The following is a 23,891-nucleotide window of genomic DNA, read 5'->3' on the forward strand; positions in this document are numbered from 1 at the left end:
TTACTCATCGTTGAGCTTCTCCCTGGCAGGCAGGTCCTTCTCGGACTTGCTCTGTACCAACATTCCCTTGTAACCGGTGATGGGCTCGCTGCCTTGCGACTGTGCTGTGTTAGCGCTGATGCGGATGAGCGAGCATGGAGGTGGCATACCTTGAGGTACTCCTCACTGGCCTCTTGCCATTCCTTTGTCATGGTGCGGGGCCGGATGGGGCTGGCGAACATGCGCGTGAAGGCGAAGACGGCAAAGGCACCCATGATGACGGCAGAGGACAGGAGGAAGACGTTGCGGCCCTCATCCGGGGGCGGGGGTCGGCGGGGACCGTGGGGACCAAAGGCAATGTAGTAGGCTGCATGCAAAGGGTGTTGTCAGCGCGGTGTTCGTATCGATAATTTCTCGGCACGTCGCGATAACTCGCGTTAAGCGCACCAGATGCCGCGGGCTAGCTCGGGTACCTCGATCAAAACACAAGATACGTCATACGAGCTGTCGCAGTACCCAGATGCGCGGAATGAGATTGTACGCACCAGCCTTCTTCTCCTGCATGGTCAACTCTTTCCAGTCGGTCTTCATGCGGTCCCTAAGTGTCATCCACAGATCGGCCTGCTCCTGGGGGGGCATGTCCTCCCATCGCTTCTCGATGTTGGCGAGGGTCGGGTTGGAGATGGCGTGGGCCTGGCGGGATTGCTGGATCTGGCAGGCTACGGGAGCAGCTCTGGGGAGAGCAGTGCGGGTCGCGGTCGATGACATGGCGGCAGCCGAGCTTGAAGCCCGGGCAATGGACGAGCGCAGCATGGCGGCGGGTGGAGTGGAGAGTGTCGAAAAATAGAAAACAAAGGGAGAAGCTTCCCGTCGAGGGACCTACAGCTGCCAATGGATCGTGGTGGTGATGGAGTCGATGGTGGGCCAGGAGAGCTGTCTTGCAAAATGTGGTTGCGGGAGGAACGCCAAGGTGGTGGAACGATCAATCTTGTGTGGCCCGAGCGCCCTCGTCGTCCTAACGCTGGACCTCTCATTGGCCGGGTCAACCGTCTATCTCGGCATCTGAGAGCCTCATCCCACCCTGCGCTGAGGTTGCCATGTTTCCGATATATGCCATGGTGAGAGAGAAGCCACGTGGAATGGAGGTGGATGTTGCCGTTCGTTCGAGCAGCTTTCCAAGGTTAGCAGTTCTCTCACAGGGCCCAGTCGCGACATTGACATTGGAGATTTGACCGAGGAACCTTTGGCGGCACTGGAAGTCTGCAATAGCATCGCGATTGTGACCTCAGTTCAGCTACGACTGGCCATATGGATACGCCGAATGGGTGCGCTTTCGCCCTGCGTGAGCTGCTTGGTCGGCAGAGACCCCTGGATTTGGCTAGATAAGGCACCATAATGTCGCAACAAACAAGACAAGATAGTATGTGTATGCTAAATCGACTACATCGAGAGGCTTTTGCTGAACTATATATCTCACATGCGTTCATCGTTCCTCTTTCTGGGTACCCGAGTGAGCATGGAACGTTCAACTTGGAACAAAACACTCGCAAATTCCCTCAAGCGCGGGGTAGAGCAGTGCTGCGAGAGCCTACAGCGTATAGATGTCAACCTAGCATAAATGTCCTTCAAACGCGTGTAAGCAATTAGACATCTCCGACAGGATGAGATTGAGTTCTGCTTGTTCAGACGCGCTCTGCCTAGGTAATTCCAAGGTGCCTTCCCGTCCCGTGATCGGAGGCTCGGCACCTGCGCACAACATACGCGTCGGGGCGGGACTCGCTTGCATCGTCATCTGAACTCCGAGCTCGAGCTCAAGCTCAAGCTGTAGCTGTAGCTCCAGGTCTCCTTGCCACAGCACCCATATGCAGGTACCTGTGCTCCTGGTTTAATCGCCGTAGTATCTGGCGATCATGTGGCGGGCCAGAGCTGCTACAAATAACATGTCTGTCCATCATAGTGCCACGGTGCCGGCCGCGGATACCCACGCCTCATCTCGAGCCATACTCGACTTTGCCTGGCGGAGAGAATCTCGGTGGTGACACAAAACACTCGCCTCCCCACGAACCGGTGATCGCATCAGACTCTGCTGCGCGCTTTGGTTTATCATATCGAATGACCAAAAGATCCTGCCCACGACAGCGACAACGGCTGACGCCCGCGCAGAGCTGTTTTAATCACTAGTCTGTGCTCTCGCTGATTACGAGATGCACGTATACCTCTTTCGTAAGAGCATTGATAGAATCGTGTCTTGCGTGGCGTGCCGGGCCTGAATGGCCGACCAGCCGCCTGCGGTACACACTGCAGTATGCGAGGCTGCAAGTACGGTATCACCAGAGCGCTTGGCGTCACGAATGCGTCTGGAGATAGTTACGGATGCCTCGGTCAGGGTACTCTCAGCATAGTCTGTCCGAGCTGCCCGCCTTGCTCTCCGGTGCAGTCCGCGGCCTCGAATGATGGCGATATCGCCCCCGAGGCTGAACGCAAATGCGCTTGGCTTGACAAGCAGGTAGCCGGCCGGAAGTGTGGGAGGCGCAGGTGGTGTAATTGGGGGCCCAGGCTGCGCTGCATATCGGATTACAGAAAAAGAACTAAAACTTGTGACGTCCTCAAGCTGGTCGCTATTTAGCTTGCCCCTCCCTCACCTGGGCACCCCACCTTAGCCCAGACCCAACAAAACACTGCGCCCGACACAAAACTCTGTCTCTCACCACTTCTACATCAGCTTATACCCTATAAAAGAGTGAGCTCAGCGCAATTGCCTTGCTTCCTCTTCAACTCTCTAACTTTCTCAGCACTACACTCAGTTCATCATGGTTGTCAAGGTAAGCTCCTTCCACTACCCCGCTGCGCCAGGAGGCAGTCACTAACACGTCCGCGCAGGTTGGTATCAACGGATTCGGTCGCATTGGCCGTATCGTCTTCCGCAATGCTATCGAGCACAACGACGTCGACATTGTCGCCGTGAACGACCCCTTCATCGAGCCTCACTACGCTGTAAGCATCCCCGCGCAAACACAAACCCAGAATAGCCCACCCTTCTTTGCACATCGGCTTTTGCGATGCCATGCAGCGGTTCTACGACTACGGGACGCAAGCTAACACACGCAGGCCTACATGCTCAAGTATGACAGCACACACGGCCAGTTCAAGGGCGAGATCAAGGTCGACGGCAACAACCTGACTGTCAACGGCAAGACCATCCGCTTCCACATGGAGAAGGACCCCGCCAACATCCCATGGAGCGAGACCGGCGCCTACTACGTCGTCGAGTCCACCGGCGTCTTCACCACCACCGAGAAGGCCAAGGCTCACTTGAAGGGTGGAGCCAAGAAGGTTGTCATCTCTGCTCCCTCCGCCGATGCCCCCATGTTCGTCATGGGCGTCAACCACGAGACTTACAAGTCTGACATCGAGGTACTCTCCAACGCCTCTTGCACAACCAACTGCCTTGCTCCCCTGGCCAAGGTTGTCCACGACAAGTTCACCATCATTGAGGGTCTCATGACCACCATCCACTCCTACACTGCCACCCAGAAGGTCGTTGACGGCCCCTCCGCTAAGGACTGGCGTGGTGGCCGTACCGCTGCCCAGAACATCATTCCCAGCAGCACTGGTGCCGCCAAGGCTGTCGGCAAGGTCATTCCTGAGCTCAACGGCAAGCTCACTGGTATGGCCATGCGTGTTCCCACTGCCAACGTCTCGGTTGTCGACTTGACTGTCCGCATCGAGAAGGCTGCGTCCTACGATGAGATCAAGCAGGCCATCAAGGAGGCTGCTGACGGCCCGCTCAACGGTAAGCTTTCACTTTCCTATGCCATTCAAGTGCACGTTCTGACATGACGTAGGCATTCTCGGCTACACTGAGGACGACATTGTCTCCACTGACTTGAACGGTGACAACCGTTCTTCCATCTTCGACGCCAAGGCTGGTATCTCCCTGAACAAGAACTTCGTCAAGCTCGTCTCCTGGTACGACAACGAGTGGGGTTACTCCCGCCGTGTTCTTGACCTCCTGGTCTACATTGCCAAGGTTGATGGCAACGCTTAGGAGTCAGGACAGAGCCAGGCAACACCTAAACTCTGATTTCGCTTCTTCAGCACCGACTCGATGGAGCGGGCTACCTTTGGCTAGGCGCGGACAACGCGGGGACGAAAATATGGTCTGAACATGAATGCGTTATGCTAGACATGAATCAATGAATAATAATCACCACAATAATGCTCGCCTGTATCCCGTGAACATGAAGTGACAATAAGGCTCCCCTCGCCCGTCTGCATGGTAGTGGAGCTGCCCCTGTCGTTGCATTTTCTAGCGCTCCTTTGCGAGCTAGTTCCCGAGGTACGACTCTCACGCGAATGTATACTTGCACGCGGATCCCTTTCTCCCGCTTAGTTCCCGGCTGCTCGTTTACGTCCCGTAATCTGGCGAAAGCGTTTGCGGGGAAGAACGGGGTGTTCTAGGTGACTTCCGTGATGCGGCAGTTTTAGGCATCTGAATGGCTAGTATCGGCTTTGAGCTTCTGTATGGCTATGCTGAGGAGCTGTCCTGAGAATATCAGTAACCTTAAAGCATGCCCTCCCCGGAAGCGCCATCTCTCAGTAGTGAATGCTCACACTCGTGTGTCGTCGTATCATGGCATCCCGAGGTCCTATACTGTGACATTGGGAGAGCACTTGGCCTCGGTCTGCGGGTTGCCGAGATGCCATGTCGGAAGCGGACGATGAAGCTACCTAGTTCGTACACAGCTGAACCACATAACCTACTTCAACGCTGCTCATGCTTGCCGCTGCCATAACTTTGAGTAAGATTAGGTCGCCAGGTTGAGCACTGAAGACATGCGGCGACAGACTGCGCTAAATAACTTGGCGCTGCTTAGTCATGTGACGGATCTTGGCCGCGTAGGGAACTTGCATTGCAACGCTCCACTTTATCCCCTACTTTGAAGCCCAGCATCAGCTATCACGAGATTCAGAAAGCTATAGACTGCTTTTACGTTACATAAAATTGCTGGAGCTCCAGTCTCACGTTGTTCAGCAGCTGATGTAGGTGACCTCTGTCGCGATTTACGATCTGCCTTCCACATAACGCGACGAACAACATATAGTCAGTACATAACGACCTTTACTTACCCAACTACAGATCAGCACAACTCCGTGAAAAACGTATCGCAAAGAAACAACACTTGGCGCTCTCACCCTGCAGCATCCACTAGAGCGTGATCTACTCTCATCTTCTGGAACCAATCCTCCACCAATACGTTTAGCTCCAGTACAGCTAGCTCAATGCGGTAGCGATATCGCCAGTAAGTACCTTTCTATTCACCACTTCCGAAATTCATCCCAAAGCAGCTCTTACAGTTAGCTCCGCATCAACAACATGTTCTCATACCAGAGGTCGACCCTCGAAGCGCCTTCTCTTCAATATCTTTGTTTCTTAGCATGCTTGGGATCACATTTCCATCTACCCAAATCGGCTTCAGATTAGAAGCATGGTTTTCTTCATTCACTCAGCACACCATGCTGAAGTCATGGGGTCGGGTGTTCAAAGTCATACGACCAGCGCGTCTGATAGTGTTGTCGCTAATGGATTTATAGCTGCAAGCCCGCGACCGCAAAGCGAGGCGTACCATGCCCGCTTTACCCTACGAAATAGTCATGGCAGACGAAGACTATGCCATGGGAGATGACTCCATCATCAATTCGACGGAGCCAAATGGGGACCATGTACTGGACACCGTGAACCCGTCTGAAGTTTTTGCGAACATCAAAGGGCCACCATTATCTAAAAGAGAGCAACTCCCCTTTCACAGCCCATCGAAGAACCCCTCATTTCTGCAACCTAGTACCACGCAGAGCCAGGCTGGATCACATCGAACGACAAAGTCACCGAGTGGCTGGTCGGATAAGATGAGCATGTCGCGCCCTACTCCTGTTAGGCGATCAAGTCCGCAAGTTCGCATACCCCCAAAACCGAGATCATCGATTCTTCCATATGCGACGAACAAAACAGGCCTCGTCTACGACTCTCGTATGCGCTTTCACGCCGAGCTGCCTGACATGGATCTCATTGATGATATCCATCCCGAAGATCCGCGTCGTATTCACTCCATCTATGAAGAGATTAGGCAAGCTGGTCTACTGGCGACCAGTGATCTAGACGAAGACCAAGAAGACAAGTGCTGGAGGATCATGACGCGCTTCGCTACGAGACCAGAAATCCTTCTGATACACACGGAAGAGCATTACGCATTCGTAGAGTCATTGCAGGGTAGGTTTATGATAACATTAAGAGAACTCGACTAACTTTGCTATTAGACATGACTGTGGAAGATCTTAAAATGGAGGCCTCCAATCGCGACTCAATTTACTTCAACCATGCGACCTATGAATGCGCCAAGCTCGCAGCTGGAGGAGCCATCGAGGCCTGTAAAGCGGTAGTACAAGGAATCGTGCGCAACGCAATCGCCATCATTCGTCCTCCCGGGCATCATGCCGAAACAGATCAGGCTTCGGGATTCTGCATCTTCAACAACGTTCCGATAGCTACCCGGGTCTGTCAGAATGCATATCCGGAAACTTGCCGTAAGGTCTTGATCTTGGACTGGGATGTTCACCACGGTAATGGCGTCCAGCATGCCTTTTACGAGGATCCAAACGTACTCTACATATCGCTGCATGTCTACAAAGACGGAAACTTCTACCCCAACTTGAAGGACGGTAATCTTGACTATTGCGGCAAAGGTCCTGGTGAGGGGAAGAATGTGAATATCCCTTGGGCGGAACACGGCATGGGCGACTCAGAATATCTCTACGCTTTCCAGGAAATTGTCATGCCCATTGCTACTGAGTTTGATCCGGATCTTGTCATAGTTTCGGCCGGTTTCGATGCAGCCGAAGGAGACCTGCTGGGCGGTTGTTTCGTCACACCAGCGTGTTACGGTCACATGACACATATGCTTATGCGACTAGCAAAGGGGAAAATCGTGGTGTGCCTCGAAGGCGGTTACAATCTCAGATCAATAGCGCGCTCGGCGCTAGCCGTGACGAGGGTACTCATGTTGGAGCCGCCGGATCGCCTGAACGAGGATCTTCCAGCCCCAAAGGATAGTGCGGTTTACGTCATAGAGAACGTGAAACGCCAGCACTCCAAGTACTGGAAGTCCCTCTACCCTAAACACCTGGACAAAACCGACCCTGGCTACAAAGATACATATCGATTGCACGAAATCATCCGCGAATGGCAGAGTCAGCGGCTGTCATCAGAACACTCCATGGTTCCTCTTCCTCCACTCCAAATCAACAAGGCTGGCTTATCCCAGACGTTTGAACATAATATTATTGCAACGTAAGTTCATTCTCCTCATAATCCCCGTAGATCCTGACGTAGTACAGACCAAAGTTCATGGACCGGTATCCTCTCCTCGTGATTTTTCACGACCCGCCGAGCTTCCAAGACCACACCGATCCGGTGACTGGTAAGAGAGAACTGCACAACACATGGCTTGTGAGTACGGCTGCAGTCTCGCACTGTGTAATCGCTGACTTTGGATGAAGACTGATGTTACGAAGAGGTATATTGACTGGGCCATCAACAATGACTTTCAAGTCATTGATGTCAATATTCCGAGAGTCGTTGCAGTGGAAGACGTGAGCTTTCGCGATGCTGTTGCCGAAATAGCTTGCTAATCACAGTCAGTCGATCATCGGCTACACAAGATCCGATGATTCCGCAGTCCGAGCGCAGCAAACCCGCGAGCTTGCAGCGTATCTGTGGGAGAACTATATTGAGTAAGTCTCTCAGAACGCGCTTTGGATCAATTGTTAACGTGTAAATAGACCAAACGAGGCGACGCAAGTGTTCTTCATGGGTATCGGCGATGCGTATCTTGGACTTGTTGATCTACTGAGCCACAACGGTAAGCATCCCAAGTCCTCTTGCAGCTTGCCTTCCCAGAGCAGCGACTGACTTTACAGAAAACTGCACCGATCCGGACAGCCCAGTCGAGTGCTTGATCGGATTTGTGGGAGAAACAACTATTCAGTCCATCAAACGAGCAACGGACGACACCATTTCCAGCTGGTACTACTCCGTAAGTACGGTTGAAGGCTACTACATGATACCAGCTAAGATTCGCAGCACTCTATGATCTTCGTGAAGAACAGCCACTTCGTCTGGAATCCAAGCCGTCAACGCAAGATGCGCAAGAAGCTTGGCAACCTTATCCAATCGCCCAAGGACAGCTTAGACGATATGCTCGAGCAGCATTTGGAGGAAGTGCAAAGCCTACTTTTGGAAAAGAAGAGCGAGTTTGAAGAGATGAATGACATTTCCAGTCGTACTGACGAGGGGCCGCAGAACACGGTCGCAGGGCTGCGAAGCCCGCCCGTAGCGAGCGCGTCACACACATCCAGGCGTTTTGAGCAAGAAGCCGCCTCGAATCTGTTAAAGAGCCCCAAGATGCCTCAAATGGGCTTGTTCAGTGCGAGCAGTCCACGGAGTCCCGTCAAAAGGCCACCCTTTTGAGCTACTTGAAGCTGGTCGAGAGATGGCGTGGTTTGCGGCATCCATCATATTCGTTGCATGGCCTGGCGTATCTGGCATACCTTTTTCGCTGTACGATGAAGCGATGTTTGATGTTTTATGTGTTGAGTACGCGCGCTGCATTTCTTCAATCGCAAATAATCCACATCTCCTAGAGGACAGCTGCGCCTCGATAACATGAGTACTCCGATGATGACGGTGATGTTGAACGAAAGTCTTATTGATAGCTTTGCTGATGCGATGCAAAACCTCGGTACTTTGAGCCGCTTCAAGATGGTCGGCTTGCGCCTCGCTTAGGTACGAGCCCTGGAGATGGCTAATCATGACGCCAGCCGTTATCCATCGAACCGGCCGAGCCCTACGCCTCACGACAGCCGCTCCGCGCTCGCATGATCCTCCACCCACCACAGCAATTACTCCGCACACGCATCGCAATCAGCATACTGCGCCCAGCCATGCATGCGCCAAGCAGACGGGCCCGCTTTCATGGCCGGGTCGCTGACCAACGCTAAGCTCACTCGAGGCTGGCGGCTCAAACGCTCGATGCTCATTCCTTGACGACAACTCAGCTGTGCTCCACCACATGCCAGCTCGCGTACAAGAAGGATCTAGACGGCATGGCAGCTGCGAACAGCGCAAATCGATAACTAGATAAGCGGAAAGAGTTGCTACGCGCCCTTGGCCAACATCTCCAGATTCCTCAGAACGAGGTTGGAACGAGATTGTCAATACTGATGCACTATGCGGCGCAGTCAAAGAGATGGTGGCACGGAAATAGGCCAAGTGGTGATGGGCCAGCATCAGCACTAGCTGCCGTTACACATATCCAACCTTCTATCGACTGTGCTTCTTATTCCCTGCTGACATGCTGATGGCACGCCCCGCTGGCGAATTTACAGGCATGTTGCTGCAATGGCTGTACGCCTCAGATGCGCCCGCACAAGGGCGCGCCTGCCAGATCGGCAACATTGAATGTACTGATTGGTTGCATAAGACGAACAAAGGCTATGTATGATGGCAGATACAGGAAGGTGGCCTGTCGCTTGGTCCACTATCCGCAGTGCGGCTGTGGGGGCTGGAAACAGCGGTATCGAGCAAGATGGGCGGAAGAGTGACTTAAGGGTTGGGGGTCAGCCTGCTGGGTCACCTCTGCTCTGTTTCCTTCTTTGAGCCTTTATGCTGCCTGCTATACTGCTAGCATTGCATTCATATTTTTCCGACAATCAGAAAGCCGAGTGGACTAAGAGATCACGGGCTTTGTGCTGGAGGCTGGCCTTACTATTGTGCTTATCTACTCGCCACACAACCATCGCAATGAGACGCTCGTGGACCGCAAGGCTAGCAGTGGCCATCGCGACCAGCCAACTCTACTTTTCGTCTACTATGGCGCAAGATGTCTCACAGACAGCATCCAACAGTATACAATCTTCATCGGCGACACCTACGACCTCGGAAGCAGTAGAATCGTCGACTGCAACACCGACATCGTCGGGTGAACCGACAATCCACTCAATCAAAGCTGGCGCCGGAGGCTTCAAATTTACACCGCAAGAACTTCACAATGTCTCCGTGGGCGACATCATCCAATGGGAGTTTTATCCACCAGATCATTCGGTCGCGAGAGCTGAGTTCGGATCAGCATGCGTTCCGTATGAGTATACGGGAAAAGACAAAGTAGGGTTCTGGTCTGAGACCCAATGGGTGAACAATACGAATGAGGTTGGTCCTTCGATGAACAGCCGGCCAAGTTACGCTAACACTCTCGCAGCTCACATACTTCAATGTTACGATCAACTCGACAGAACCCATCTTCTTCTATTGTGCAGCACCGAACTCGTGCCTGGGCGAACACATGGTCGGAGTCATCAACCCGAACTCTACGCAAACACTGGCATCGCAAGTTCAGGCGGCTGCCGCAGCAGACTTTCAACTAGCGCCTGGCGAACCAGTTCCTGGTGAGGCGACATCGACGCTGTCTAATGCTCCTACGTCAACGGGAGCACCGCCACCGTCTAACGGGGGAGGTCATGGTGGCGGTCATAGCCTGTCCACTGGTGCCATCGTTGGCATAGTAATTGGTGGCGTGGCTTTCCTGGCAATATGTGCCGCTCTCTTCTTCTTTGTAGGCCGATCCAAGTCGTTGAAGGAGGTTATCAAACAGCGAGATGGTACGAATACCCACGATCCAAACATGAGCCAACAGTACGGTCGCTCGGACTACGGTCATGGAGGACTCTCATCGCCAGGGTTTCAATCGCCAGCTCCTGGCTATGCTACTCCACCGCCAGGACACTACCCAGACTATGGCTTCAACTCGCCCCCAGGATACGGTCAGCACAATGTAGGAGAGCAGTACCCGTCGGGTTGGACCAGCCCTGGGCCCCAACACGGCCATATGAGTATGATGAGCAATGTCAGTGGGTTGTCGCAGCAACAGTAAGTACCACTCATCTGAAAGATACCTGGCCTAGACATGCACGCTAACTATGTTTGTAGGATCGACCAACTAAAGCATGCACAGATGAACGGGCAACCTGCCGTAGCAGAGTTGCACAGTCCACCGCTGGAGCAACAGTCTTTCTCGGCAGAATTGGACGCATCTGGACGCAATAAGTCAAAATGATGAGCGATATGTATTTGAATCATCATCTTTAGCTCGTATGCAATGTTTGTTTGAAATCATTTGGATAGAGTAGTGCAATGCCCGAATGGGACTCGTGCAGACAGCGTGATAAAGCATGAAAACCTTTAGCGCCGTTGTGAAGGCTGGATCATACGATGCAGGCTACCTCGAACAGAGACAAAAGAGATGTATATAGTGCAAGCTTATCGATAACATGAAGTGTAGTCACACCTTTGTTGTACGTCCGACTCTCGCAACGACACTAGAGAATACATAAGTAATACACGAACCGACTCGAAACTAGATCTGCTCCCGGAACTCACGGCAGCAAGAGGATCGGTCTAGCTGACGATAGACCGTACAGCAATGAGACCATCACGTACTGCATCTGCAATTGCCACACGATACCATTTCGGGCCTATTGTGTAAAACCCTGCCAAGCGGCCCTCGTCTCGTCGAGTGATGTTGTGGCATTGTAAAACGTGGGCCGGCAACCAGCGGCTAGCGACACTGTGGTACCAGAGTTTATCGCAGGTAGATAGCAGAGGGTCCGCGGGTTAGGTAACTTTGAGGTTGGAGTTGGACGCGTCGCGCATAGTGGGTACTCGAGCGGGGATAATTGTCAGTTGATCGGTCGTCTTGTGAGTGAACTCTGCCAGGCGTTGAATGCTTTGTGCGATGATGACTGCAACATGCATGTTTTTTGTCGAAGTGACATCACGCTCATCGTGCAGTCAGGCTTGTATAATTTGAAGACTGGCGCAGTTTCGCAAGAGCAAAAATCTACACACTATCTAAGCTAGTGCGAGCGGAAGCTAGCGATCGGTTGTCGTCTTCTGGAAATTTTGATTAGAGGATGTTCCCTCCATGTCTAGGGCTTAATGGCTGTTCATTGGCGGTCAGGCGCTCCGCACAGCGATGACGAGCATGTTGGCACGCAGGGCCGATGCGCCTACACGCAACCAGCCAGGAAATGCGGTGAGAATTACTAAGAGGTGCGCAGGACAGGAAGAAGCAGCCATGGGATGGTTTGCTGATGGTCAAGAGGGTGCAAGGTTTGCCCGGCAGCCTACAGAAATCCCCGGACGTCACACGTGGTGTGGGCGCTGCCTGCTATCGTCAGAACGCCAGCCAAGCCTCGCTCAAGGAAGAGCGGCCGCCCTACGCACTCGACGCCAGATGAAGCCTCGCCGATGGTTCCTCCCTTCCCCACGTTCCTGCCAACAGTTCCGTGACCGTCCTCAGGCCTGACTATGATTTGCACCGCGGTTGCCCGATCTTGCCATCTTCCTCCACCCTAGGACCCCCAGCCCGGCACAACGACATGATCACTTCCTCACCCACAATCTCGCAACCGCCCTCGCCGAACACGACCTTCCACACGCCCACCCACCGCCCGTACCATGCCTCGCGACGCACATCGGCTTCCTCCAGCGCCCACTCGCCCCGCTTTGCCGTGACCACGGTAGCCTCACGGCGATTCGACGCGCCGCCCACCCCAAAGCCCGCCTTCTCGGCGCCCTCGCCAGTCCCGACGTTTGCGCCCTCGCCCCAGAGCCGCAAGAGAGGATACGTTGACTCGGGCACCCAGTACTCGCCGTCTGGGTTTCCCCCGACTTACCGGCCGCAGCCCAGCAACCGCACGAGCGCCGACATCGCTCTCGATATCTCCACCCTCGATCAGGACCGGGACCAGGACCAGAAAACGGCCGACCCGACGTCTTCCAGCGCTCCTGCCACTGTGCCTGCACCGCGGGGGGACACCTCCGCCGCGCCTGTCGTCACGGAGCCCCCCGAGCCCCAAGTGCGGGTAAGTCCGCAGCCCATCGCGCCCGCGAACAATGTGCAACCTCAGGGTCGCCGCATGTCGCACGAGAGCACGCATGCGGAAGTAGAGCCAGCCGGGGTGCAGAAAGAGCAAAGCACTGTCTTGCAGGTTCCTGCCTCGCCAGCCAAGCGAGCGAGGCCCGAGGAGCCAGGCGTCAAGGTCATGCCCCTTCAGTATGAGACATGCGACGTCAAAGACCTCGGTGTGCTCATCTCCGACATGCTTATGGAATTGGTGCGGCTCAACGACGGCTATCCGCTGCGCGACGGCACACTTACACGATTCCACTCCAGGTGCGTCCGTCCAAGACTGACTGAAGCAGTGTTCGCTGACATTGATCACCAGAGCCCCGCCGGGCATCTCAGTACGAGACTATCTCTCCCGCCTCATAGTGCACGCTACACTGTCTCCGCCTATTCTCCTCTCCATGGTCTTCTACGTCGACAAGCTGTGCGCCATGTACCCCGCCTTCACAATCAGCAGCCTCACCGTGCATCGATTCCTCATAACTGCTGCGACAGTCGCGGCTAAAGGCCTTAGCGACAGCTTTTGGACCAACAGCCTATATGCAAGGGTCGGCGGCGTCAGTGTCCGTGAATTGGCGCTACTCGAGCTGGAGTTTCTGCGGAGGCTCGAATGGCGCATTGTCCCAAAGCCGGAAGTACTCGTAGATTACTACAAAGGTCTGGTCGATCGTGGCGCAGGATACGTTATAGAGAAGGAACCGGAATCAGGGCCGACGGCCAACTCAAACCACGTATCCACGCCTACGGGATCAGCGACAGGGATACACACCAATCAATCAGGCACATAATGATGAAAGCTCTTGAGCGCTGAGCAGCATCATGCGACGATGTCAAGCCAGCTCATGAAACGTTCCCAAATGCCGTTAGCGTCTCTACCTCGATAGCTTTGGTCGCAATCATGAGTTCGCGAAGACGACGTTGTTGGTTATCTTATCTGTTCCTATTGTCAAGCCAAACCGTGGCCGCCCTTGTATGGAAGGCTGGGAAGACGGCTGGTTGGATGTCGATGAGCTGGCGAACATGACTCGGCAGGAGTTATCACCTACAGCCTCTCCTCCAACGGGGGATCTTATCGAGCTGCCGGAAGCACATCACTACATCATCTCAGGCTCGTGCCATCAGCGAGCACGCTCATAGGCATCTTTTCGATGCCACCAGCACGGTCCGTCACAGTGACGCCTCTCGTGGCTAACAAAAGCCTAAGGCATGCTTCAGAGCAACAGAACAGCTAGGGATGAAGCAGAACATTGCCTCGTGTGACCGCTTGTTTAGTAGACGACGAGCGCAGGATGCACGAGGCGAGTGAGAAAGTTGAATAGCAAGTATTACTTGAAAAGTATCAGCAAAATGAAATCATCAAACCATTTCAAAATGCATGCCACTATCTCGTGAATGGTGTTCTGGCAGACGCACCACGGTCAAGCCGCTAAGAGCATGCATCGTGAGTAACGTGGACGAGTAGAATGCGGTGCTAGCATACCCCAGTCCTAAGACGCACGGGTGCCGCAGAGTGAGGCTAACACTCCACCCCTATGGCGTAGCTCTTGGTGCTATCGCGCTCCTTTGCTGCGACGACGGAGGTTCCTGCAAATGCCACGGCGCAGGGAGAGCCGAAGTATGCTACACGCGACCTTGATCAACGATGTCGGCTTAGGTAGTGGTGACCCTGACCCAAGAGTTGAACATGACCTGACTTGAAACCCTCCGTCCTTCATTCTCCACCCCCACTACACTCTCCACGCGTCTGTCTTTACGAGGTCACATTAGAGCAATCGTGTGCCGGCGCTACCCCGAGCACCTCGCGATCCAGACGTGATCTCCACCCCGACCCGCGGCAGACGCGTCTTACTCCTCCGGCGGCGGCAGTAGCGCGACTATAGTACTATGAGGGTGAGTGTGTATATGTCACAAGAGCCCACGGACCCAATCGAGCGCTCTGTGTTCCTCGCCAGCTCTGGCTTTACTTCCCTGGCTTGTCTGAAACCTTCGCACGTGCTCAAGTTGCTCGTCGATAGTTCCGCCATGCTGCTTGATCACTCTGTAATTGACAACTCACTAACTGCCACCAGAGGTTCAGGTAATTCTCCAACACAGAGTGCTATGCGTAAGAGATGAACTCGGAATACACCCGCTGGGATGGTATCAAACACCAGTACGACAGTCCTTGGAGCGCGCCTCGCCCCGAGGCACCGCCAGCGCCGTCTGCCCTCCCGTACGCGTTCCCCGAGCCCTTCCCGCAACTCACAAATGGGTTCCAGCAACTGCAGGTGGGAAAGCACCCAAGAACGCGAACGTCGCCCGTAGTCACGCGCACACGCATAACCAGACACGGCTCCGAGCCAAACCCTGCAAGACCGCTGTCTAGCGGAGGAGACGCCCACATGGTCCCTTACCAGACTCTCATTCCGCATCGTCGCTCCGAATCCTACTCCCAGCCCACCCCGCTCGAGGACTTCCGCAAGTCAAGACGATGGCCGCCGAAAGGATACACGTCGGAGGATGCGCTGGAACCTGACCAGGCAGAGGAACTCATATGTGCCGGTGCGTCGTCGTTCAAGGGATATTGCGATGCGATAGCGAACGCACCAGCGGGCTACGATCGCTTCTATGCGGTCATGGAGGCTGAGCATCAGAGTCGAACGGACCGCGCATCTTTCCAACAGGAGGCATACCGGGACATTTCGCTCAACATGACGGGTGCGTCTGATAGCCAGTTTCCGTGGCTGGCTCACGAGTACCCTTGCATGGCGTACGCGTTTGGCAAGAGTGCAGGAACCACAACTTTGAACAACTGGGTCAGCAAGTGGAGGACCAGTCAGCCTCCCACACAATTCGCGAGCGAGGTCAAGCCACGGAAGATCAGGCTCCTTCAGATTCTGGACCGGTTACAGACCCTAGAGAGCGGCCTCAATGAAGATGTCAGTCAACAGTCGTGCTCGGGGTGCTTTGGTTCGAATGATCCTAACTATTGTATTCGCAGGATCCTGAGGACTTATATCGCTACCTATACGGTACACTGATCGAAGACCCGGAGCGATTTGACGAAGAGCGCCGCCATGTTCGGATCGACCAGCAGATCACAGATCTCATCACAGTACTCAGCAACCCAAAATGGGTAGATTTCTCACACCCCAAGAACCAGGTTGTGGCGAAGTGGTTCGATTCTCCCGATCCGCAGCGGAAGCAAGACTTCTTCCACCAACTGCTACTGTCAGTGGAACTCTACCTTCGAATACACTCCAAGCACCATACAGACAAGTCCAAGCGGAAGCTCATCCTGCAGCTCCCAGCCATCATCACATGGGACCTAGCGGTGGCTCAACGGTGGCTCGAGAACATGGAGATTACGAAGACGCGTACATCATCCACCCAGAGCACTTTTAGCTTCGATCTGAGGAGCAAGAGCAGACAGATCGAAGCCTTGAGGCTCTTTGCGGCAACGCTCAAATGGCCGAACATGGATGAGGTTGAGTATGTTCTAGACGAGCAGGACCTCAAGGAGAAAGCGCTCGAGGATCGGTCCGCGGATGCCATGTCCTGGTTTTCGGGGATTATCTTGCCAGGTCGGACACTTCCGTGGCTCATCATGAACAGCTTGATAGACTGTGACCGAGACACCGGGGATGCTCTAAAGTACCTGACTCATGTGCACCCTGCATCTGGATTCCAATACCGAGCGAACACGTACTGGTCATCACAGTCTATTGTTGGCAAAGTACTGGGTGCTGCACGCGGGGTGAAACAGATTGCCGGCTGGATTGGACCATGCATCTACACCCCGGATCTCAAGCGGACAGAGTGCGTGAAGGTCAGACAGCACGAGTCTCCGGATCCCATGCTTGTCTCCATCGACGTAGAGTCTATGGATCAGCGCAGCAATCCCTTGGGCGCGCCAGACGACATGTATCCCGTGGACGACTACGAGGTTCCTATGCCAGACACCGAAGATGTCACAGACCTCATACGTATGGAGAAGCTTCGCTTCATCCCCGTTAAGGAGCGTCCGGAAGGAACCAGACATGCTGCTGGTCCTCCAATACTGTTCGATGCTGGTATTTCATTTGCATGTGGTGGTGAGAGCTGGGTGATGAAGTTGCGATACAATGTCGACTTTATCAATGCCTTCCCCTGCCACCAGGGCCCTCATGGTACGGATTATTTCTCGACAAAAGCTTGTCACATGCTAACATTCATCAGTGCTTTTCTACGACTTTAGTTATAAAGCCATAAAGATTGACGACGGCCTCGTCGACATCCATGATTGGGGCACCCAGTCCGGTCGCATACCCCGTCCCACGTCATCCAAATCCTCTCCTGGCAAGAAAGCCCTCACACTCATGAACGAGAAGCAAAAGAGCGCGCACGAGCAAGTTACCAATGTACTCGTTATAGAGGCTCTGGGTGTGAGTGATAACGAGGTTTTCGCAAGAGCATGGTGCGCGCATCATGGGCATAGTGCTATTGTGGCAAACATCAAGGAGACGTGCATGGCTTGTGCGATTCGGGAGGCGTACGCGGCATGTGTGGCTGTTGTCATACTTACTGAGGGGGGTGTCGTGAAGGAGAACGATACCGAGGTTTATGGATATGGATGAAGAGAAGAATCTTCTGAGGGTTATGCATTTGCATCTTTCTGGGTCTGCTTCGGCACCCTTTTGTATTGATGGCTACACGATTCTCTTTTGTCTTGGCGGCGGGACGGTGGCATCGGGAAGGGATTTTGGGATGCGTGTCACGACTGTAACGGTACTCATGGGAGTCAAGGTCATGATTATGTAACACGTTATGAATGTACGCATTTGCTCTGTTCGGACATGGAAACCTTGGACCGACTTCGCATGAAGGGTCGATCACGTGGCGATAACCAAAGTGTTATCGCGCGACTCTGACGTTTGCGCCAACGCGATGGAGCGCGGGCGGCTTTGTGCATCATCAAAGTTCCCTCGCGACCACCCGGCGAAGCATGACTTACTTTGCAAACTTCTCATCGCGACTGACGACTGTTTTGAATTAGCGCTTACTTGCCGCATGAACAGTGGTACAGTTCTCTATTGCGCCTTCCTACGATCCTCCAGCCTCTCAAGCCGCAGTTTCCCTGGGACGCTTCCATTGCGCCGTTCGTCATTGCCACACGCTTGTGCGCCCAGCACTGAACCTCTTCGCATGAGGCTGCACGACGACCGTTAATCTGCGCCAGTCGGTTGTAGCACACGCCCATTACCGAAAACCAGCTCGCTCTCCGTCTACGCCATGGGCCGGTCAACGATTCCTCCCGCGCTCAGCGAGCTTGCGAGTCCGAGCACGCCCGAGGCACAGCTCGCCGCGCTTCAGAATCTGAAGAATGAGATTGTCGGACACGAGCAGAGGAAGGAACTGGCAGTGACACATGGTGTTGTGAAACCACTGGCGGGCTTGCTACGGGCGGAAGCTAGGAAGGGTGGGAAGAGGAGGAGAAACGTCACCAATGGACACAGCTCTGGGCTCTTCAATGAGTCCAGAAAGAGCGCCGAGGAGTGGACGGCCGAGGATGAGTTGAGGTTCCAGGCCACGCTCGTTGCCGGTAGCCTTGCGAATGGTGAGCGCGCATCGCGAACCGATACTACTGTGAAGGAACATGTTGGCTGATATTTGAGACATACAGGCGGACCAGCGTTCGTCGCTCCGCTTCTGGCAGGTCACGTACTACCTCCCCTGCTTGAAGCGCTACGACCCAGCGAGACGCCTGCGAAACTCGTTACCACGACTCTCAAAACTCTCAACCAGATCGTCGATGCAGTCAACCAAGAAAAGCCCTGGCTCGACCATTCCGAATCGTCCTCCCGATCGTCTCTCGCCTTTACCGTCAACGAATCGATATACACCAGGCCTGTCATCGACAGCTTGGCCGAGATACTGGCGCAACCGGCAGGCACGATGAAGGCCTACCAACAGATTGACTCGACGATTCGGCTCATCACGAAGACGTGCGTAGAAGATAATCAGAAGAAGATGCTAGTAGATGCGGGAGTGCTGGATCTCCTAGCTGACAAGCTCGCTGCTGTCGCTGCCATGGACGATCGTATCCCCGCAACCGAGTGGAGGCAATCCAATGGTCAGGCAACGACAACAGGAGGTGACGGCTCGAACAGTGTTCAGAAATCGGCCTCGACGCCGACAGATCGGATTCGTTTGTCAGACATCATGGAAGCACTTTCGGTCATCATTAAGGATTCGCATTACTATACCGCACGTTTCCTGTATTCACACTCAATACAGCAGCTTTTTGGGTGGCCAAAGGAGCGGAATGTATCAGATGGAAGTACACAAGCGGCATCGTGGGATAAGCTAATACCACGGGTACAGACGATGGCGAGCAAATCAGATCCGTACATCAAACAATGGCCGGCGCTTGGTGCGTACGGCTCTGTCACTGGGGATAACTATTCTCGACTACCGAGTATGGACTCGCTGCAGCAGAACTCAAGTCGGAGTGTGATCACTGACGAATCCGAGTCACCGCTCTTCATATGGCTTATATACGTTGCCCGCCGCGGTGAAGGCCGAGAACGTCTGTCTGCTTGTGGGATGCTAGCACTGCTGAAGAAATTCGGCGAGCGATGGCCTTTGAACGATCCTTCCAAGACATCACGAGAGCGCCACTTCTCGTATCTCATCATTCCCCTCGTTGAGAAGATGATCGAAGATTCAAGTCCGACATCAGAGCAAGCGAAAAGAGCTAATACTCTAAGCCCTGCTTCAAGAGATGAGATGCGATTCGTGTTGGAACGCTCGCCAGTTGTGCTTGCTGAGCTGATTACGGGAAATAAGACTCTTCAAACAGCGGCCGTTCATAATCGAACCCTACCGACCCTCATTCAGATTCTCAAGAAGTCGTTCGATGTGCCGGCTACATCTTCAAAACCTCTCTGGCAACCACGATCGTCATCTCACGAAGTGAAAGACCCAGATATTGACCCTGCATCTTCCACACTGGGCAGACTTGGACTAAGCGCCGATGTATTGCACGCGTTCAGGTATCGAGAGAGTGTGCTACTGGCTCTGGCGGCGATAGCAGGAGACCAAGATGCATTGAGAAAGATGGTCATTGAGATGGGCGCTGCAACCCACATCATCGAAGCCTTGGTTCCTTACCGTGAAAGCAACGAGCAGGGCGCGTCTTCTTCAGCGAAGGACGGCAACCCAGATTCGGTGCTCATTGCTGCGTGTAAAGTCATACGATCGCTTTCCAGGTCTGTCAGTGTGCTGAGGACCAGCTTGATCGATCACGGGGTTGCACAGCCGATCTTCGAGCTCTTAACGCATCCGAACGTCAAGGTGCAGATTGCTGCTACGGAGGTCATCACCAACTTGGTGCTTGACGTGTCACCTATGCGAACTGTGAGTACAATGCTCATTGTGCCGTTTTTCATGCTAATGTATTTACTAGGAGATCGTCGAGTCTGGAGTACTGGGAACGCTCTGCGAACAATGTAGATCAGCAAACTTCGACCTTCGTTTCGGTAGCCTTTGGGCGCTCAAGCACTTGTGCCTAGGCTTACCACATGCCATGAAGATACAATGCCTTGAGGAGCTCGGTGTTGGCTGGCTCGTACAAGTACTCAATGGAGAACCATCCAAGCCAGCTATGGGTACACCCAACGCAGCAGGAGAGCAAGTCGATATTCTCAATGCGGTTGACGAGCCCCATATGGATGTGGACGAAGAGCCGTCATCCGAAGAGGATGATGACGCCATGACCGAAAGTATACCGTCTATGCGACGGCATCAACGTCCTGGTTCACGGTATACAAGTGCAACTAACATTCGAGATCGGTTACAACAGATCAAGAACGACGAACAGGACAACCGGCTTAACGGCGAGCGCGACGATATCCGTATACAAGAACAAGCGTTGGACTTCATCCGAAACTTTGTTTCAGAAGACAAAGCTTCCGGTGAGATGATCGACCACTTGCTCAAGACCTTTGGCCACAGTCGGTTCTTCGAAATTCTCGATGCTAAGATCCGGCCAAAGACGATGTCACAAGCTCAACCCAGTGCTACAGCCCCAAGCTACTGGCCAAGCACTAGCCACCGCACACCCTTTTCCTCTTCCACAAACACCCCGGCACAGCCAAATTGGGCTACCTATCCCGCCCCCGAACTCATTCTGGCCGCAGTGTATATTCTTGTGCATCTCGCCAATGGTCGGCCTCAGCACCGCTCTCTTCTCATCTCGCAGACCACTCTCATGCAGCATGTTCTTCAGCTTTTCACTCACCCTCGTCGCGACATCCGCGTCGCATTGTCCTGGATGCTGCATAATCTGGTGTGGATAGAAGATCATACCGATGAAGCCGCTACGCGTGAACGTGCCATCACCCTTCGCCAACTGGGCTTCGAGGAAGGCGCTAAGCAGCTGGGTCGCGATGCAGACAACGACGTACAGCAACGTGCAATAGTAAGTATTGAGCAGTTCGACAAGCTACTCAACGGTGGTAGTGGTAATCGTCGGAGCGGTGGCTTTGGTAGCCCTGGAGGTTTCGGTGGTGGAGACAGCGGCGGTGGCCTTTTGAGCGGGCGTTTGAGCGGCGGGATGCATGGCTGGAGACATGATAGGGGTTAACTCTGGGATAAGTCAGGTGCACTTCAAACACGTATATTGAGGAGACCCTCTAAAATCATCAATTATGTTGCCGACCACATGTCGTCTTCTGAATCTTCAATTGCCTGTGACCTTCGGTGTGCACCAAACTCCGAGCCCGCGCTAGTGTACTGTAATACCCCGACTTCGCGTCATCATCGCGGAATGCTTTCCGAGACGCCCATACAATTTCCACATCGCCCCCAAGAATCTCGCACGCCAACTTCGCAACATGTCCTTCACCCGAATCTCTCGGGCTGTTGTACCACGCGCCTTTCGCTCTTTCTCCACGATCCGGACGCGCTTCCAGACCGCGATACCGTACACGCAAACATGTCCGTCACCGAGCTGCGAGTGCGCGGCAACGCCTCCCGATCTAGACATTGATCGCAAGACACCACTGTTGAACACTATGGCGGCCTACTCTGAACAGGTCATATTCTGTACCGGGAAGGAAGACTGGGTCAGCAACATCGAGCAGGAGGAGGGCGAGACCGGGGAGTTTGTAAAAGGGCTCAAAGGTGTGATTGGAAAAGGCGGTCCCGGGTTTGATGTAGGTCTGTTTCCCAGTACGGTCATTCTATGATACTTGGAAAGCTGACGCGTTGCTGCATCATATAGCCATTCACGAACGTTCTCATCACTGCTTCCTCTTTACCGAAAAGTGAAAAGGCAGGCGCGACAACGGCATTGCTATTCCCGAGCTTTAAACGCATACCAGATATCCCTCATACTCCCGAAGCCTTCTCCAACTTCGCGACCGCATATCTAAAGGCTCGGAATCTCCATTCCATGCACGATGGTCTCTCTGCTGAGCAAAAGTCTCATCTCCTTCGCGACGAGTCGAAAGCGACCGAACTACCAAAGGCGGAAAGCATCACCAAACCCACGATCCTGATATGCGGCCACGGTGGCCGCGATCAGCGCTGTGGTATTCTCGGGCCATTGCTACAATCCTCTTTTCGCTCTGAATTTCAGCGGAGGGGTATAGACGCAGATGTAGGGCTGATCAGTCATATCGGTGGGCACAAGTATGCGGGCAACGTCATCATGTACCTACCTCCCAATATGGAGGGTAATGCATTGAAGGGCTCGGGCATCTGGTACGGGCGCATAGGACCTGAGAATGTTGAGGGTGTGGTTGAAGAGACGGTCGTTAGAGGACGCGTTATTACAGAGCTGCTGAGAGGGGGTGTGATGCAGGGTGGAGGGAATATTGGGAGACTGATTGAGGCACAGTTGAGTAAGGATAGTGGGGAAGAGGATAGTGGAACGTTGAGATTGAAGGCTAGGGCGAGAGGTTGAGGTTAGACTGAAAAATATCAACCTCTGTATTTAGACCGATCAATTGATCTGTTACGATCCTTCTAGAATGGTCTGCACATGAGGGGTGGCTAGCAAGCGCATCAATGCTGGTCAGTGCGTTGATCATAACCTCTCAATTCTGAAGTGCTTCACTTTACCTTCTCATCCACCTTCAACCTTCAATCATGGCTACTCAAAATATCTTACTCCATATCAATTACCGGGGGAGTCAAGATGTCATGAACATTCCCTCCTGGGACGGCGCTGCGAGCGTGCCCACCGATCTATTGGGGGCACCATTGGAGGTTCGAGAGACGCCCGAATACAAAGCCCAGCTTCGTTCCACACTCTTGGACATCGAATCCAAGCATCGGCCTCAGTGTAAACAGACAGTTTCCAGACATCCGTGTATGTTTTGCAGCTCGAAGGCTACCGATTTGCTTTTCAGGCCGGAGTGCCTGCTACATGTCGATGCTCAGCAAATCAGGATAAACGTTTATGCCACTTGCGGAAGCCGGTCCTGTAAGACAAAAGTGATCGCAGCACACGAAGCGATGATCGAAATGACCACAGCTCATCTCCAAAGCAAAATATCTAATGGCACTCCCTGCCACTGCGGGCGGAAGGATGGAGCAATGAGATGTGCCAGATGTAGGGTGACGAGATATTGCAGTAGAGAGCATCAAAAGGCTGATTGGAAGAAACATAAGCGTATTTGCGAAGACCTGAAGTTCGCGAAAGAGTACTTGGAGGAAACCTGCCAGGCTTGGAAGCTCCTTGACGAGGAAGAAAACGGAACATCAAGCACCTCGACGTCTACCCCCAACACGGCTCCAGCGCAGCAAAAGAACAAGAAAACTGAACCGAGTAAGGGAAAACAGCAATCTGGGCCCAGTCAGCCAAGTAGCAGCGCCTCGTCGAGCAAGCAGAGCCAGGGAAAAGACAAAGCAAAGAGCACAGCGCAA

At 53.6% G+C, this 23,891-nt stretch overlaps 7 protein-coding genes across 7 annotated transcripts; 6 read left to right on the forward strand and 1 right to left on the reverse strand.

Moving 5' to 3' along the window:
* Positions 1-792, reverse strand: CYA4 (Cytochrome c oxidase polypeptide 5, mitochondrial; the record flags this gene model as incomplete). Its single annotated transcript, XM_049381323.1, has 3 exons — positions 1-99; positions 150-346; positions 525-792. 3 exons carry the CDS (start codon positions 790-792, stop codon positions 1-3), a joined length of 564 nt encoding a protein of 187 aa, XP_049228990.1.
* Positions 793-2,789: 1,997 nt separating this feature from the next.
* J4E87_009750 (uncharacterized protein) lies at positions 2,790-4,027 on the forward strand (the record flags this gene model as incomplete). The annotated part of the gene is made up of 4 exons (XM_049381324.1): positions 2,790-2,801; positions 2,860-2,973; positions 3,088-3,772; positions 3,825-4,027. 4 exons carry the CDS (start codon positions 2,790-2,792, stop codon positions 4,025-4,027), a joined length of 1,014 nt encoding a protein of 337 aa, XP_049228991.1.
* A 1,580-nt stretch (positions 4,028-5,607) lies between these two features.
* On the forward strand, positions 5,608-8,503 carry J4E87_009751 (uncharacterized protein; the record flags this gene model as incomplete). Its single annotated transcript, XM_049381325.1, has 8 exons — positions 5,608-6,247; positions 6,295-7,324; positions 7,372-7,483; positions 7,534-7,626; positions 7,676-7,767; positions 7,816-7,895; positions 7,954-8,069; positions 8,117-8,503. 8 exons carry the CDS (start codon positions 5,608-5,610, stop codon positions 8,501-8,503), a joined length of 2,550 nt encoding a protein of 849 aa, XP_049228992.1.
* A 1,658-nt stretch (positions 8,504-10,161) lies between these two features.
* On the forward strand, positions 10,162-11,144 carry J4E87_009752 (uncharacterized protein; the record flags this gene model as incomplete). Its single annotated transcript, XM_049381326.1, has 3 exons — positions 10,162-10,170; positions 10,290-10,957; positions 11,018-11,144. The coding sequence occupies 3 exons, from the start codon at positions 10,162-10,164 to the stop codon at positions 11,142-11,144; spliced, it is 804 nt and encodes a 267-aa protein (XP_049228993.1).
* A 1,324-nt stretch (positions 11,145-12,468) lies between these two features.
* On the forward strand, positions 12,469-13,786 carry J4E87_009753 (uncharacterized protein; the record flags this gene model as incomplete). The annotated part of the gene is made up of 2 exons (XM_049381327.1): positions 12,469-13,265; positions 13,318-13,786. The coding sequence occupies 2 exons, from the start codon at positions 12,469-12,471 to the stop codon at positions 13,784-13,786; spliced, it is 1,266 nt and encodes a 421-aa protein (XP_049228994.1).
* Positions 13,787-15,109: 1,323 nt separating this feature from the next.
* J4E87_009754 (uncharacterized protein) lies at positions 15,110-17,593 on the forward strand (the record flags this gene model as incomplete). The annotated part of the gene is made up of 3 exons (XM_049381328.1): positions 15,110-15,916; positions 15,979-17,146; positions 17,196-17,593. The coding sequence occupies 3 exons, from the start codon at positions 15,110-15,112 to the stop codon at positions 17,591-17,593; spliced, it is 2,373 nt and encodes a 790-aa protein (XP_049228995.1).
* Positions 17,594-18,248: 655 nt separating this feature from the next.
* J4E87_009755 (uncharacterized protein) lies at positions 18,249-22,926 on the forward strand (the record flags this gene model as incomplete). The annotated part of the gene is made up of 5 exons (XM_049381329.1): positions 18,249-18,573; positions 18,640-20,375; positions 20,425-21,438; positions 21,932-22,174; positions 22,243-22,926. The coding sequence occupies 5 exons, from the start codon at positions 18,249-18,251 to the stop codon at positions 22,924-22,926; spliced, it is 4,002 nt and encodes a 1,333-aa protein (XP_049228996.1).
* Between the last annotated feature and the right edge of the window lie 965 nt (positions 22,927-23,891).

This window comes from Alternaria ethzedia, assembly GCF_023757985.1.
Source record: "Alternaria ethzedia strain BMP 0044 chromosome Unknown scaffold_38, whole genome shotgun sequence".
In the NCBI taxonomy this organism is placed as follows: Eukaryota; Fungi; Ascomycota; class Dothideomycetes; order Pleosporales; family Pleosporaceae; genus Alternaria; species Alternaria ethzedia.